Genomic DNA, 16,208 nt, shown 5'->3' with positions numbered 1-16,208 from the left:
TCTGGCTTGTGATTCATAGCATCAGGAGGAGAATATTGGAAGTGAACAGCATACAGATATATTGCATGGTGGATCACGTCAGGGCTCTAGAGTAGAGTGAAATACATGTTCAAACTTCAAATCCAAACGTTTGTATGATTAACAACACTATGTACTGTACAGGAAATGCAGCTTTTGCACACTTTTTCTTTCTTCCACACTAGGAGAATGAAATGAGAGCCAGGCGGGCCAAAGCCACCCTCAAATTGGCCTTATGTGACGGGTTATCACTACGAGAGGAGGGGCAGTTGTCAGACAGAACCATAGTGGGTGGTCAGGACAGAACGGGAAATCTACTTTACGTGTATCGTCCCAAAATCAATTTTACTCGGTCAATCCATCTTAGTACGGTCTCGGTCCAGCGCAAATGAGAGAAACAGACGAAACGACATGCCTCGTGACGTCCTGTAGGTTTAATAGCTGGGAGGAAACCGTCCTATAGCGCATTACGTCCTCTTCCCATCGCCCTAACAAGAGCCAATTCTTCAGGTGCAAAATGATATGGTACATGTACACTGTATTTGCGAACGATGTCTTTCGGACCAAGAATCATACGATTGTATACATTTAGAAGGTTAGCTTTACACCTTCACGTTGAATTAGGTTAGAAAATTACCGACTAATCCCGGATTCAACGGTGGATCATGGAATCATATATCATCCCATACAATAGAAAAGATACAGTTACTGTTGATAAGTGTCCTGTATTTATTGTGATGGCGATACTGAAAGTGCATTTTCTTTCTCATTGTTTCCGGTTGGATTCATTGGAACTAAACTTCAGAAGATAGTAGAATCGCGAGGTTCCTGCTTGGTTATCGGGTTACTGTAGAGTGTAGACTTTGTGAAGCGCGTTTGACCATGAAATTGGCCTTGTTTTTGTTGTAATCAGTCCGCACGTGGGAAACACATCAGCTGTACTACACAATGTGTGGGAGTACGTGTGATCCTGTTCAACTTGTCCCTTCGCATGACCTTCTCAACTGTGTGTTTAGCCTTAAACTCTTAGTCCCTGAAGTGTGTCCAGGTCTATAAGTCTCTGTTTACACGTTTTCATGGGCGTGTAACTTTGAAACGCACGAAAAAAATGTCCTCGTGGAGAGATCATATTCATAGTCTTTCAACATAACAAGGTATAAAGTAGCTGGTAAACAAACTTCACATTGCTACGCGTAAGGCCGTAATCACCTACGATCGTCGACGAATGAATGAATGCCAATTCCTTACGCGCATCACATGTCATACAAATGAAGATTGACTCATACTTTACTCTGCAGCCAAGGAAGCGACCGAGAGAGCGGACTCAGGGGAGTAAAGCTAAAAAGGCTGGCACCTAGGCTATACAGTTTAGGTAGCTAACTTCCCAGACTATTTCCAGACGGACTATTAAAGATGGCCATGCATATGGGGGAGAGTCGGACCAGAGTCCTACAGCGACCGTCCACACTCCCACACCGGTCGGTCTGGTCAGGACAAGCGGCGGTCTCTCTGATCTGTCAGCTGCTATACGGGAACCCCGTCTCTTGTCATCAGTTCAGTGGTCGCTGGAAAAATAGTAGAAATTGCCAGAGGAGTAAGCTGGGCATGGAGTACAGTTTACGACCAAGGGAAACAAGGGAAAACTGTACTCCATGGCCAGCTTACTCTTCTGGTATGTTATCTGTCTATTTGGCCAATTTCTACTATTTTTTCCAGCGACCTTTGGAGCCTGGTAGAGGCTAGCAATAGGGATGTTTTTGGTCATTCTCACTGAAAAATCTGAGGATCTATAAATCCACGAGGAAGGCAGTGAACAGAAAAAGGCAGTGAACAGAAGATGAATGTGTCGCCACGCCACTGTCCCGTTATCTCTGAGATGTGGCCGGCTGATATCAGCTGCAGTCAGATACCTGTCCGCCTGTAGACCATTGTCCTGACCAAGGAGCCTGACACGTCACAAACAATGGACTATTCAAGATAGACGTGTGCCGAATATGGTGAATACTGTAAGTTCATTTGTAAGTTCACGACGAGTAACTTTCGCGGTAGGAGGGAAAAGAAAACGTTTAAGATCACATTGAGCAAAATGAAACAGTCTTCCAAGCCTCATTAGGTGTGATTTACAGACCTGTGAGAGTAAGCTATGTGGCAAAAAGTGATGGCTGAAAAAAAGTTGTCCTTTACCCTCTGTCCTTTTTTTCAGCCATCACTTTTTGCCACTAGTCAACAACGACAACGGCAAAAACATATGAGTCTGGTGCCTTGAAGACTACAACATGAACAAGCAATCCTTCCCAACTCATAATCTCCCAATATCTATCTGTCACCGAGGACGTACATCGTGATTGATTGACAGTTGATAAGGCGCGGAGACTTGGCGCGTGGTCGGGACAGTTTGACCTGCCTGTAGGAGATGTCTTATCTCCTGACATCAGCAGGCTGTCTGCAGCACAGCGCTGGTTAACCAACCCACCAGGCCTGAACTTCGTGTGTGGTTGGACTTCGAGACTTTCCGTGTCCTTGTACTTCCACAAGTTGAACTACAAGACTCTTGTAGTTCAACCTGTGGAGTTACTCTATCCAGTGAAGGATGTACGTAACGTTATATCCGTATATCGTCTCTGTATACGTTTTCCCTCTCCTTTAATCCTGATGTCGATTATGCATGCAGTGTAACCATCTGTCACAGCAGTTTATGTAAAATCTTTTTTTTCCCAATCAACGTCGCTGTATCGCCTGGTTACCTTCCCATGCCGCTACATATGTATGGAAATATAAGTCCCTCGAGATCTGATGTGCTGTTTAAATGGCATCAAATAATTAATATAAACTGAATTATGACTGGATAAATGTTTATGCATCCTTCGACAAATGAGCAAAAATCTGCAATGAAGTTGTCATGTTACATCTGTGTCTCCATTCTTAGAAGTCAGCCGGACACATAGCTACAGAACAGTGTACTACAAAATGTACAACGTGCCCGATCGCATGTCCTGTTATCAGCGAAGTGGCGTCAACAGTCACAGAGACTAGCCCACTAGCACAAGGCTATCAGTTCATCTTATCAACCAATTAGACGCCCCCAGCCCACAAAAGAACAACAATAGTTCGGCAAGTTGACATATGACGTGAAGACACCCACCATCAGCATTTTATTTCTTGTCAAACAATATACTTAGGTCATCATCGGTTGTATATTGTTGTATGTGAAGATCATGTGAAGGCTAACCTCTACCAGGCTTCATAGGTTGCTGGAAAAACCAATGGTTTGCAAACTGTTTTTTGGCCAGCTAATTCCTCTGGTATGTTATAACTGACTATTTGGCTAATTTCTACTGTTTTTCTAGCAACCCATGGAGCCTGGTAGATGCTTTGTAAACGCTTGTACACAGCTTTTGTAAATTTTTCCTTTTGCTGTAGATTTTGCTGTGCCAGTAAAATGAAGATGAGCAAGTTTTGTGGCTTCCATCATCAATCATGTCACCTTTAGCAATTGGCGGCGGCCTTCTATGAAACAAAATCTTCACAAGTCAAAGGGCTCAGTCTTATCATCGCTGTTCCTTCTTCTCATTGCTTTCTTTGATTACATAGATTCAATCAGTACGAAATATGACAAACCTATTAAAAGATGTCACTGCTGTTGAGAAGGTGACGCTTCTATCTTTACTGTCCCTCTACATCAACCGCACAACACACTAGATTACCAATAATATGGACGCCCACGCATTGTAAATCACAGTTTTATGACCTTGTTTTACTGCACCCAATGAAGGTCTAAAATAGAATACCCCAGATGAAATAAACCCAATTATCTGAGGAGCAGCACTTGTCTTTACGATGGAGCCTATAAAGCCAGAAGTGCAAGGCCACGTCACGTCACGTGGTCATGCAGATGGCGTGTTGTTCTGTTGAGAAATACGGGTTAGGTCCCGCATAATGGGGTCATCCTAGATTAGTTTTATTAGGTCTTTAGGAAGGCACACACCTTTACCACCAGTGCTGTTTTCTGTGCAAAATCTATGTTTTTTATCATCTGTATCTGGTGATCAGTCCTTGCTTGATCATTTTTTTTAGACAAATGCGACACTGCATAATTATTATGCAGACTCAATCAAGTATACACTGTACTATTAAAGTTGCGCAAAACTGAATGAACCTCGAATTCATTATGTTGTGCATATGATAGTTCATAGATACACCAAATGTGGATCTTTTTAACTGAACATATTCAGGGATATGAAGAAAAACTTTGTCATAACCCCCTAAGTGATGTTCATCCTTTATATTTTTATTACTTTCTATGTCATAAAACACTTAGATGGATCTTATCCTGCAGTACTGAAATAATGTGATAGGTGGGGTTGTAATGCGGTCTACTTTAGTAGAAGTAGTAGTAGTAGTAGTAGTAGTATCCAGTATACATACTTAAATTTGTTTGCAAAGAACTTATGGATGATGAATATTTATGGTTACTGCTGTTGAAGAAGCTTTGATGCAAATTATACTGTATAAACTGTATGACAACAAACACACACATTACTGGCTGATAGAATTTTGCTTTTTCTAGCACTGTGTCAATTATTGAACATAACAAGGACTGTAATGTCAAACAATCACAAAGCATATTGTGGTAATGGCATCCCTACACAACAAACAAATAAACCAGAACTGGGATGTGCCATATAGGGGTGGATACCGGTTTGGCTTAATAAGGTCCCGACCTGGACCTGATCCTGCCCAGTTGATGTTTTATTATATTAGAACAATATTAAGCATAGAAGTTGCTTGGTGAGAAGACTTTCAAAATAAACCAGTGTTTGATATTTGAATGTTGCACCTATTTTAAATGCCTTTTTTTGTCAAAGGGGAGACTCAAAGCCCTTTTTATGAAACAAAATAGAAAATATATTTGTACTTTGTTAAGGTCTTTTTTAAAGGTCAGAATCAGGTCCAGCGAACTGGTATCCACCTCTAGTGCCATACCTTGGGTAAAGCTAAATTGCACCGCAATGCTATACAATACAAACCCACTTATAAAACACCATGCTGCAAGAAGTCTTTCAACAACAACTTGATCAGAACTGGAATGTGCATTCATATAAAAGTAAGTACAAGAGCAAACAGAAAACTTCACTTGTACCCTGCTTCATGTTTTGTACAAAACTTACTCTCCAAGCAGAGGTTCGGCTCCAGCTTGTTCTGACGTCTTTTTTAGGTTAGTTTTCTTTATGTCGCCGTTTGGCTTGGCGACATAAAGAAAACGGGACAAAATAGAAAGCCCAACAAAAACACCTGAAAAGGCGTCACAAAACAAGCCGGAGTCAAACCTCTGCTTGGAGAGCATACAAAACTCACCAGAACTTTAGCGAGATGTTTCTAGCATGAAGCACAACTGCTACGTTACACAGCTGTAACATGTAGGCAAACACGATACAGAACGCCATGAAGGGTTCTGTGCGCAGGGTGTCCACACACAGGTTCACAGCACCGGTCAGCAGGTTGGCCAGCAGGAAGAAGAAGAGCTGGTTCCTGTTTACAGCAGACAGCACGCACCAGTCAGGCAGCTGCTGTTCAGTAGGGGCAGCATCCTTACTGTCATCTGAAGGGGAGGGGAGGAGGGTTACAGTTGAAGCAAGGGGCAGTCTCCTGACTTGTTCTCTGATACCTTCATTTACCAGTACATGTGTTTTTGTCATCAAGCAATTCAGAAAGCCAATAGGTTAGGGAGAGGGACAATCTAACCTGGAGTAGGCGCAACATGAGAATCTAGTGCTTTGTGGATTTTTACAGCTTTCCTGAGACGTCACATTTAATATTGAACAGGTCATTTCTAATCATGGTTCAGTACAAGAAGGCTTGGTTCAGATAAACGCACACCTACCTGCAGTCTTTTCTACAGCCCAAATCCATGGACTGTACTCTCTCTTCACCAGCCTCAGTTCTGCTGCTATCACAACCACCAAATCCACCAATAGCATGCTGCCAATGATCTGGATGTTGTAAACCATCTAATACAGAATAAATACAACAGATCCTCATAGTGGGGAATTAAACAGATAACACAAGCCGGAAATAGATGGTTGCTAGGTTACAGCAAGGCTCGAAATTCATTTTGGGGAATAGGTGCACTGGTGCACCTAACCAAAGAAAATTAGGTGCACAGAAAGAATTTTCAGTGCACAACATAGAATAAAGAAGAAAGTCCGCAAAACATAATTACAAAGTTTGATGCTACTTACTCTCTTAAGAACTTCAATCTGTAATTCTATGTAGCAAACTTCACAATTTTAAACAAGTAATACATCACATAAAGTACAGCAAGAGGTTATATTGCTTTTTACGATACTTTGATTTCAAGAATATTCTGTATACTAGTGTATGATAGTACCTTTACCCCATAGCGTACAAAAAATATCTATGTGCAGCCACAGTCAAAAATTAGGTGCACAGCTCCAATTTTGGGTGCACAAAGGTGCACATGCACCCAGCATTTCAAGCCCAGTAGACGGTTTCCAGGTTACCCTTTCAAGGGTGGTACGTACCATCCAGAGTTGGTAGGCGAGGTTAGCTGTGCGTCTGGACACAGGCTCCACATACTCCTCACACAGAACCAACAGGACCCAGAACACTCCACAGGACACCAGCAGCTGCACACAGCCAACAAGCCACTGCTGGACTGTGGATCTGTTTAGATAAACGAAGACCTTTACTGTACATTTTGGCCCAACCCGGCTAAGTACAGGTCACAAGATAGACATGTTTACGAACATACACATGTTAGTACGAGTATTGAAGTCTAGCATATAGGTTCATCTTCTTCTCGCTTCTTGGTAATGATGAAAATCTAGGATTGTATGGGTTTGGCAATAGTCACGTATCAAAACACTTGAGGAATAAACATTATCCAGTGCTATTCATATATCTAAAGGGAATTTTCCTTTCTATATAACTGAATAGGATATTTCTCACATTTACATACACATTACAATCTATGATGAAGTGTATTTCATCCTCTACCGTATTTGAGGTGCAAGGCTGACAGATTCTTTGCTCTAGAAGAGTGCAGTTTATGACCTTCCTGATTCAATTTGCAGTGCAGATGATATTGTTGGACTTGAAATCTCTTCACTTATAGGTCATTTGTAGAAACATAGATTCATTTACATGCTTCAATGGTGAGCAAATGCGGCTCAAACTTAATCCTACACAAATATTGTAGTCCCAAATACCTCACACAAAGAATCCATGGCTAAACATTCCTACCACTGTAAAGGCACACAGACCTAAATCATTGTGCTTCTACACTTCACTCATTACCCTCATCTTTAAGGTCCTGACCTTTTCTTAAAGATGAACTTCCCAAGCTCCACCCCAGCGAAGTAGACAGCCAGAAACCCCCAACAGGAGCAGATTCCTTCCCTATTGGCATCCAGGAAACCCCTACGTGAGTCCCTCCCATCAGAGCCATGCAGGACAAACTCTAGCAAGCCCTGATTGGACAGGGCAAACTGGTACTGCACTGCAAGGACCAATGACAGTAAGCCACTCATACCAGCTCCGGTAAACTGGAGCACTGCAGTTGATAGGACCTGGTGGAGGTATAAAATTGTCAATCCAATATACAAGCTAAGGTCAAAATAAGGATAAAGCATACATGTTGGGATGTGAGTAGTTAGAGTATGACAATTCACCATGCTTTACAGGGTATCTGTGAAGCAATATTTGTTGCAATACTCACCATCACTGTCATCAGAATTTAAAAAAATAAGAAATTTTATGGTAGCCTCTTTAAGAGTAAGTAGAACAGCATCAAACACTTGGACTTCAAATCTTCTGTATCTGTATCTATATCTGGACCTATATGGCCAGTATAACTGCAATTCAGTGTAACACACCACCAGCTTTAACTGTCTTGGGTAACTGTGTGCATTAAACTATAGTTAGAAACTCTTGAAAGGAGAAGGAGGGTCATATTCTTACCCTGACCACCGCCAGAGTGAAGAAGAAGTTCCAGTGTACGCCGTACTCCGTCACATGTTCCTGGTAATCCAATGCTTTCACCACCACCATACGGGACAAACCAATCACCCACAGGGGGGCTGTGGACTTGACAGACTGGGCGACATTGGACAGCTTTCCTGAGAGACTCCTTGGTTTAGGAGTAGAATGAAATCAGGTTATGATGTTGAAATTTCACTTATTTTTCATATCGAAGACAGTCAGTGTTGTGCAGAAAAGTCCTAGCATAAATAAGTACCCCAAATACTAGCTGATCAGATGGTTGTTATACTTGTATTGTTTGTAAGAATGTGTGTACCTATACACATACATATACATTGTATATGTACTAGTATGTGTATAGGTACACACATTCTTACATTTTATTATACACATACTGTACATTCACATGATACGCACACATACATATCATACTGAAATACACATATACAAACACACACACTCACTCACACATACTCACACCTACATCTTATTCATTGCCTACATCCATAGATGTGGAAGTACTCACTTCTTTCAAAAGTAAACTCCATTTATCAAAATGTACCTTAGCTACAGTTCCAAAAATGGAATGAAAACCCACCATACCTTGCCATTCTACATTTCCCTCTTGCCTCAGGTGAGACGATGGCGTTAGACACAACAAACGAGCCAACTCCAGCGTCCATCAGTCCAGTTCCGTACATTTCAGCCTTGGCAAATCTCCTGGGGAAAATGTGAAAATCTACCGCCAAAATACAAACTGCTGTGGCTATATTTGCATAGGCCCTGTAATTTGTGACAAATGGCACCTTTTCTGACAGTTTTCTCTCAAGAATTGTCTGGAGGGATACACTCTGTGTTTGGGTGGGTTTGGATGGCTTGCTGCGCCTGTCGCTGAAGACTAGTAAGCTAAGAACCATGCTGACACCCCCCGAGAGTAGGGCAATGGTATTGTCCGCCAAGATGGTGACACAAAGCATGGTGGGAAGGACCAGGAGGCAGAAATCCAGCAGAAATCGAAACCTGAGTAAAAAAAAACATGTGATGCACAAGTGAAGAGGAGATATCAGGAAAGATTTGTCCTGCTATATGTGATGATGAAGATGATCATCAATAAGCGCTTTCGTAGATTTGATTTCGAGTACGCATGTGCGGACGCCGGTGTCAAAGGTGAAGGCCACTGGCTTGTAAACAGTTCTTGTCTCAACGTTGTCCCAATTTGCATAACAAAGGCGGACGGGTTTGTCCCAGGGGCCTTTACCTTTGACACTGCACATGCGAAATCTACGAAAGCGCTTATAACATTCAACTGCTACGGATCAAGAAAGCATGGCAGCAAGCAAACAATGAGATTCTTGAGAATCAAGCAGTCAACGTTACACTGTTGCACTCCAGAAAATTGATGACAACCTATCATAAAAATAAATAAATAACCTTACCCAATGTTAAACTTGCAGTAGACTTGCCCAAACAGCCAGGGAATGGCAACAGCTCTCAGCAGCACAGCCAGCGGCGCAGAGGCGTTAATGAGGGCGATCTCTGTGACTGTGGTGCCGTTCAGGTTACCGACAAAAGCTTCCTTCTCGGCCTTGTAAGACATGGTGTTTGAATGGTTCAGAAGCTCAGCTGTCACTTAAAACTGGTGGTAGAAAAATTATGTAACAGTCACAATGATACTGGAGGGATTTTAATGTGTCCCAGGCAGACATAACAGGATGAAATTCTTGTAATTCGAAGAAAATATCATAAGGGTAACGGTTATAACTTTAATTTAAAAACGTTAATTAAAGAATTTCCGAAAACATGTTATGCACCGCCCCCCTCCCCACGAAATTGGTTACGGTTTTCGCTTTCGTTACCTTATATGACAAAACTCAGAGACTGCCATGCGGTCCAATGTACCCTCAGTTAATTGAAAAACAGGTTAATATCCCTACTCACGTTTAATTCCGAGACGTAACATCGCAAAACGCGGATATTACAAAAGAACATTACGGGAAGTCTAGTTCAGTTCCGCCATCATGGAATATTTGACTTTTCACATAGGGAGGGTCAAAAGACTTATTGTCATTGTTGAAAGATACTTAAAGTCTTATATCAAACCCCCAATTAGGTTTAGTGTATAATTTACTATTAATTTTTGATAATCATATTCAACTTTGATTATCTAATTACTATGTATATAATGTATAAGTTGTGACTTACTTCAAAAAACCCACCCCTATCACTAATGGTTACTACCCGATGGTACAAAGGTCAGGCGCGGGAGTTTTGAATCTGTCATATGTCGTCTGCAACGCCCTGACAACGCCTTCTGTCATTCCGCTGTCTTTTCTGTACCAGAACAAGCTGGGATGCATGGCAATTTTCAAGAAACACATTGGCTCACCTTTTGATTGATTGAAAAATCTTTGTTAATTTTTCAGTACTAATAAAAGTCTAATTACAGCACTCGGGTATGTTTAGTAGCCCCTTCATTGGTAGGCCTAGGCAAGGCAAGCCAAGAAGGAGGTAACGTTAACGTTGTTTAACCGTGAGCAATTTACACCGCTGTGAATCCACTATGCTAAAGCACCAATAAACTATCCGTTAACATTAACTGATGACGATGTTACAGTTTCCACAGGCCGCTGTGTTATTCATTCCCAAAACGATCAAGGACAATTGGATAACTTTTTCTTCGTATCTAAGTTTCTTACACATCCAGCAAATCACAATAAAAGTGTAGTTTTGTGTTTATGTGGTTGCATCTATGATCACACTCATAACTTCGCAAGTCTTTATTGGATTTATTGAAGTCCTTCAACATACATACATACATACATGGACGTATATGTAAATGATTTGTTCTCCAATCAATTCACTTTAAGTATATGTAATCTGACTTCGAAGTATCTATTACAACACTATTGTGACTTTTAGCCATTGGGTCGATGAAAAAGAGAACCCTCCTTAGGACAGTCAGTATAATGTATCATGAAAATGCTGGTGCAACCTAAAGTTATTGAAGTGCATTTCTGTGGGTAATCGGCAAGAAGCACTACTCCAATAGGTAGCTATTTCTGTTTGACATGTTGATTATTGTAAACACAATGATAAACTATTCAGTCTAAGCAGCAAAAGTCGCAGTAACGTTACTTGTTTGGTTTAACACCTAATTCCTCTCATCTTAAAACAATGTGTCGCTTGGGATTTTATTTATCAATATAAATTACACGCTGAATTTCGTAGGATAAGGTCAATTATCCTTAATGAATCTATCTGATACCTATTCTTTGTTTGGTCCCAAGATTAGAAGATCAGAAAACATAGAGACTCTAATTTGTTCCTAGAGCATGTAGGGGGAAACATGAAAACATATCCCAATGTCCCATCCAGAGAAAACCGTTAGGAAATGATGTTCCAGGTTACTGCAGTTGTAGTGATAATAATCATTATGATAATGAGTATTATCATGTGATATGATGATACCTAAATAAGACACTTCAGTACTAGTTACGAGATCAAATGACCGTTCTAAAACTGGATCATGGAATTAAGGCTACATGTAGTTCCCCGTCAAAGTCTCTATGTGTAAAGTCACAAAGTTTCCTATTCCTCCTCAGCTTTCTTTTTACAACGAAACACCTTCACTTTATTTTCCTCATCATATAGAATTTCTTCCACGTCAAACTTTTTGCTGAGGACCTTCTCGTAAAACTCTCCGTCGGTGTACCATCTGAACTTGTTGGCGAGTATGAGCGTGGTCTGCGGGCCGCACACGTGCATGATGGTCCGCATGAGCTCGGGAAACGTGCGCTTGATGTAGACGATGTCCGCCCCGAGGACGTAGTCGTACTGCGGGATGAAGCCGTGCAGGTCGTCGCTGCCCCACTCCAGCCGGCGGATGACCGGGCGGTGCTTGACCTTGTCCTCCGTGTTTCTCGGGATGTTTCCCTTGGTGCAGCACAGAACGTCGCCGAGGTCGGTCGCCGTAACTTTAGCGCCTGGAAGCGGGGGAAATATCGGAAAAAAATCTTGTGAATTGGGAAAATTGTAACCGGGATGTAATAAGGCTCTCAGTAGAGAGGTAGCCTGTGTTTACACAAGCTCTCGCTGGCGAAGGTTAATGCCCCCTCCCCGGCGGCGGTGTCCGTCGGGCCACACCGGCCGCTAGGAGCGCGATTTAGTCAGGCTAAGTAGCGAGGATACAAACATCACGTAGGTGATCGTCAAGTCAAACCTGCCCAAGGCGACCACCCGGGGGACCGAGCAAAAACGGTCGCGATGGACAGGTGGTCGCCATGAAGAGGATTCCACTCATAACATGTTTCCAGGTCGAGGTGTTCAAAATACAATGGACATGTATATGTATATAGAACAAAAATGCCTGGTTAGCAAATTTTTTGTCCTGCTGAATATGTCTATCTGATTCTGATGTGGTAATGAAAATGCACCATCTAACATTATGCCTGTTTTCGGCTCAGTCATAGGCTTAAGCTATAAGAGAAACGACGAGGAAAGGCGAAATACCAAGCGGAAGATCAAAGAAACGAAGTCAAGGAAGATCCAGGAAGGTTACTGACCCATCAAGCTTGCCACAATGCTGACCAGCCCCGTTCCTGAGCCCAGCTCTAACACCTCCTTATCCTCCAGGTCCAGCCCGGACTGCTCGAGATACCTGCTCATCGTCTCACCCTGTAGAAACAAACCAAGATGAATGTCGATTAGGATGTGTGCAAGAACTTGCCCTACTCAAGGGCGACATCTAGCGAAGCTAAGAAAGACTGCAGTAAAACATCTCCGACATGCCTTGCATACCGTACAACACTGACGCGCCATGCGCAATACAAAATTTAACGTTGCAAGGCAGATATTGTTGTTTCATGAGACTTAATTCGGCCGTAAAATGTCATATCCTCCCTCAATCTGTAACGGACTCAGGAGCAGAGAATGACTTTCCTTCGAAGTTGAACACGTTTTCCCTTATTTCAAGTACACTGTGTGTCAAATAATACCAGACAAGAACTGATATTATTCATGGGATTGAAACGTGGGGCTCTTTATTTTCCACCGCTTTCAAAAAATAAAAACTCCACATTTTGTTATCAATGAATAGAAAAAAAAACGATGAGTAGCTGCTGGAAGACGAAGAGCCTGTTGAATAGTGAATAAACTTCTCACCGACTCCCAGACAGTTGCTCCCTCCCCGACAGCCGCCAGCTCCTCCCAGATTTCCACCTGGTTTCCACAGAACGTGTACGTCTCCACAGGAACCTTGTACAGGCGTTTTCTGTCCGCCATCTTGTCCTTGGAAATGACCCCTACAATGCCAAGCAAATATATGTAGCGGGATATGAACGTTCATTGTGGGTTTGATATTGAGAAGGAGGCCAATAGAAAACAGGTCCCTGATAGTGCAATGCATGCATGCGCATGATGTGAGAGAAACTAATAATATAGCGTAGGATACAAGATGTATAAAGTGCAGGACCTATGTGCGACTCATTCACATTTTTGAGAGCAAAGCCAAGGCACGTCGGACTAGGGAAGAGTGCATAGGTTATTATTTGTAGGTGTAGGCTATGCAGTATGTATGGTAACAAATCGAGCAATTAAATGCAATAGCCTCTGTATTATAAGTATGCAGGTTTCGTTTTCAATTGCAATGCTAACAAACACACATCCGTTACCCATTAAAGTTTACCGTCCCTAGCTGCATTAACTGCTCGGGTTTCACTGGACACCCCCCTCCCCAAACACACGTTTTCTAAACTATAACCCTTTCATTTTACTGACACATGAAAATTATACTGTGTGTGTAAAACTGAGAATGATGTATCTATGTGTGCGCTTAGATCATGCTTACCTTACGTTATATCTGCACAGTTGATATCCACGTAGACTGCCTCGCTCTCTTTGCTCAGGATGCTAAAAATAAAACTGGAATTTCCCTCCACAAATAAGGTGCAATGGTTTGGCAACTGCTTGGACAAGCAGCTGTCGCTTTCCATACTCGGGACCTGGGAGCCTGCGGCTCTGTGTATATATTCTGAGCCGTGGCGACTCTAGCGGGGCTTCTTTTGATTACTATATAGGCCCGGTTTACACACACGTTTTTGAGTCGACTTGGACTGGAGAGAGAGGGAGAGAGAGAGAGAGAGAGAGAGAGAGAGGGGGGGGGAGGAGAGAGGGGGGGAGAGAGAGAGGGAGAAGGAGAGAGAGAGGGGGAGAGAGAGGGAGAGAGAGAGGGAGGGAGAGAGAGAGAGAGAGAGATCGTAGTCGACATCAGGAGCTACAGGGGCTGTGTTGGACTATACAAAGGCCCAATTTACGCATGCGTTGTTGAGTCGACTTGGAGTCGGCTCGGGACTGTGCAAGGAGAACCCTAGGCCACTCAAGGCGAGTTTTCTAGTAGAAAAACTCCACTTGAGCAGCCCAAAGCTCTTCGCACACCACCCCGAGTCGACTCCCGAAAACTCGTGTGTAAATTGAGCCATAATCGCAAACCGAGGGCATTTGTGGGATTATGTGCACTTACCTTACAAAATTCAGCTGTCTCGTTTCCGAAAAATGCTGTTCTACATCCTTGTCGGCTGTTGTTTTTGTCACTGACTGCTTAATTAAAAATCCTACGAATCGCACGACGCCCTACGACGAATGTGACCGCGCCGTACGACATGCCCGCAACGAGAGAACGGTCGTCTTAGACAGTAACTAAGCAAAAGACCTAGCCTGGATACCAGACCTTTCGCGCGATGCGATGATAACCCCTTTTGGGCGGGGAAGACCTAGTAATAGGGATAGAGTTGGCACCCGGGAGCGCTTGGCAGCCGAACTCTGATTTCTATCGCGCCAGATAGCTAATCAGTGGGCCGTGTGCTATCTGTGGCGGCGCGAGTTGCTTCCCCGGCCGAAGGATTAGCGCCAGGAGCGCGGTGGTCTGGCACCGAGGCTACAAAAGACCTGACTCGACATGGCCAATATGCATATGTCTAACGGTACAGCACTACTTATCAGAGAGGCCGAGGACAGAACAGGATGGGGACGGATCACTGCATGCTGCTGGCTGTCATCTATATCTGTATCTAGATGGCAAATTGCGAAATAATTCGGAAAGCGGTGCAAACTGGCACAAATCGATTCCAAACGCACAATGTCTTTTTGATGAATATTAATCACCGTGCTTTCTTATTCAGTGGCAGCACTGTGATTTCCAATAAAGTTATCTTATATCTGATTTGGAGCCGAAACTGAAAATGTGACGTTTCGGGCATACATAATGTTTCCTAGATGGACTTGGGAAAGTGTTTCACAAGTAAGAACCTTACCATTTACGTTGTGCCAATTTTGAAATTGTAAACTGGTGTCCAATAGTGTGTTCTTTTTTTTATTTATTTACAGAATGTTATTTTGCCATACATAGTGTACATATTGATTTCGATATGAATACTTGCTGACCGCAATGCTCAGCAATTCAGTCGGATTGTAGCCGATGTCCGGATCTGCTTTGTCCATTCTTGTTCAAAAGTTGATGCATCTGTCTTGTGTGCCATTTTGCAATATACATGAATATCTATATATTTAGAAATCTAAAGAAAACACTGTTGCACAGAAATGCGCGTGAAGATTGATTTTTGTCTGCAAGATAAACTTTGTCCGTCGTCAAAGTACAAATGTGCAGTTTCTATCAGGGAAAATAGAGGGCGCTGCTGCACTTTGTAAGGTGGGAGGTGTTGGTAGAAGTAAGGGTAACGCTTTGTTGTGGCCCCAGGGCCGTAATGACATTAAGCAAATTGCATCGACGTTCTGACTGACAAAGAATTTTGTGTAATAGTTACTCCTTATTGACAAACAAACTAAAATGATACCCATTCTATCAAAGAGGGCAAATGAAAGAACATAGGAACTCTAGTTCTTGCTTGACTATTTCAGGGGAAGGGTGAATGTTGGCCTCGTTCCAGTGGGCACTTGTCATTTCCCACGCGTCCAGAAAAACGACCTTCATCCCGGTGAACATTTCCCTCATGACTAGGTCTAACTTGTACCCCAACCAGTCGCCTCCGATCAGCTCGTTGCCCATGCGCATATACAAGCATGCATACATACATACATACATACATACACATATCCATTGCACGCATATACATACAAGCTTGCAGAGATACATACATAGTAACATGCATGCATTCATAAACGCATGCCTGCATTCA

General features: G+C 42.6%; 2 protein-coding genes across 3 annotated transcripts; both read right to left on the bottom strand.

Annotated features, from left to right (window-relative positions):
• Positions 1-3,751: 3,751 nt before the first annotated feature.
• Positions 3,752-10,073, bottom strand: LOC136444696 (phosphatidylinositol-glycan biosynthesis class W protein-like). Its single transcript, XM_066442387.1, has 8 exons — positions 9,958-10,073; positions 9,456-9,655; positions 8,623-9,039; positions 7,999-8,167; positions 7,357-7,607; positions 6,561-6,702; positions 5,900-6,026; positions 3,752-5,617 (listed from the first exon to the last, which is right to left on the bottom strand). Exons 2-8 carry the CDS (start codon positions 9,614-9,616, stop codon positions 5,370-5,372), a joined length of 1,515 nt encoding a protein of 504 aa, XP_066298484.1. The 5' UTR covers positions 9,617-9,655; positions 9,958-10,073; the 3' UTR covers positions 3,752-5,369.
• A 712-nt stretch (positions 10,074-10,785) lies between these two features.
• On the bottom strand, positions 10,786-14,135 carry LOC136444977 (protein N-lysine methyltransferase METTL21A-like). Of its 2 annotated transcripts, none has more exons than XM_066442790.1 (4): positions 13,865-14,135; positions 13,180-13,319; positions 12,582-12,693; positions 10,786-12,002 (listed from the first exon to the last, which is right to left on the bottom strand). In XM_066442790.1, the coding sequence occupies exons 2-4, from the start codon at positions 13,297-13,299 to the stop codon at positions 11,608-11,610; spliced, it is 627 nt and encodes a 208-aa protein (XP_066298887.1). In that variant the 5' UTR covers positions 13,300-13,319; positions 13,865-14,135; the 3' UTR covers positions 10,786-11,607. The 2 variants fall into 2 exon arrangements, with proteins under 2 accessions (XP_066298887.1, XP_066298889.1); XM_066442792.1 differs by having other exon boundaries at positions 13,870-14,135.
• Positions 14,136-16,208: the final 2,073 nt, after the last annotated feature.

Source organism: Branchiostoma lanceolatum, chromosome 11 (assembly GCF_035083965.1).
Source record: "Branchiostoma lanceolatum isolate klBraLanc5 chromosome 11, klBraLanc5.hap2, whole genome shotgun sequence".
Lineage (NCBI taxonomy): Eukaryota > Metazoa > Chordata > Leptocardii > Amphioxiformes > Branchiostomatidae > Branchiostoma > Branchiostoma lanceolatum.
This window is presented reverse-complemented; position numbering and strand designations above follow the sequence as displayed.

Excerpts from the sequence above, each read along its gene's own strand:
- LOC136444696 (XM_066442387.1), bottom strand. The coding sequence starts at position 9,616 with ATGTCTTACAAGGCCGAGAAGGAAGCTTTTGTCGGTAACCTGAACGGC. Across the intron at positions 8,168-8,622 it reads GGGAAATGTAGAATGGCAAG|GAGTCTCTCAGGAAAGCTGT; the intron begins GTATGGTGGGTT and ends TCCTAAACCAAG. Across the intron at positions 5,618-5,899 it reads GGCTGTAGAAAAGACTGCAG|ATGACAGTAAGGATGCTGCC; the intron begins GTAGGTGTGCGT and ends CCTCCCCTTCAG.
- LOC136444977 (XM_066442790.1), bottom strand. The coding sequence starts at position 13,299 with ATGGCGGACAGAAAACGCCTGTACAAGGTTCCTGTGGAGACGTACACG. Across the intron at positions 12,694-13,179 it reads GAGCAACTGTCTGGGAGTCG|GGTGAGACGATGAGCAGGTA; the intron begins GTGAGAAGTTTA and ends TTGTTTCTACAG. Across the intron at positions 12,003-12,581 it reads CATTGTGGCAAGCTTGATGG|GCGCTAAAGTTACGGCGACC; the intron begins GTCAGTAACCTT and ends CCCCGCTTCCAG.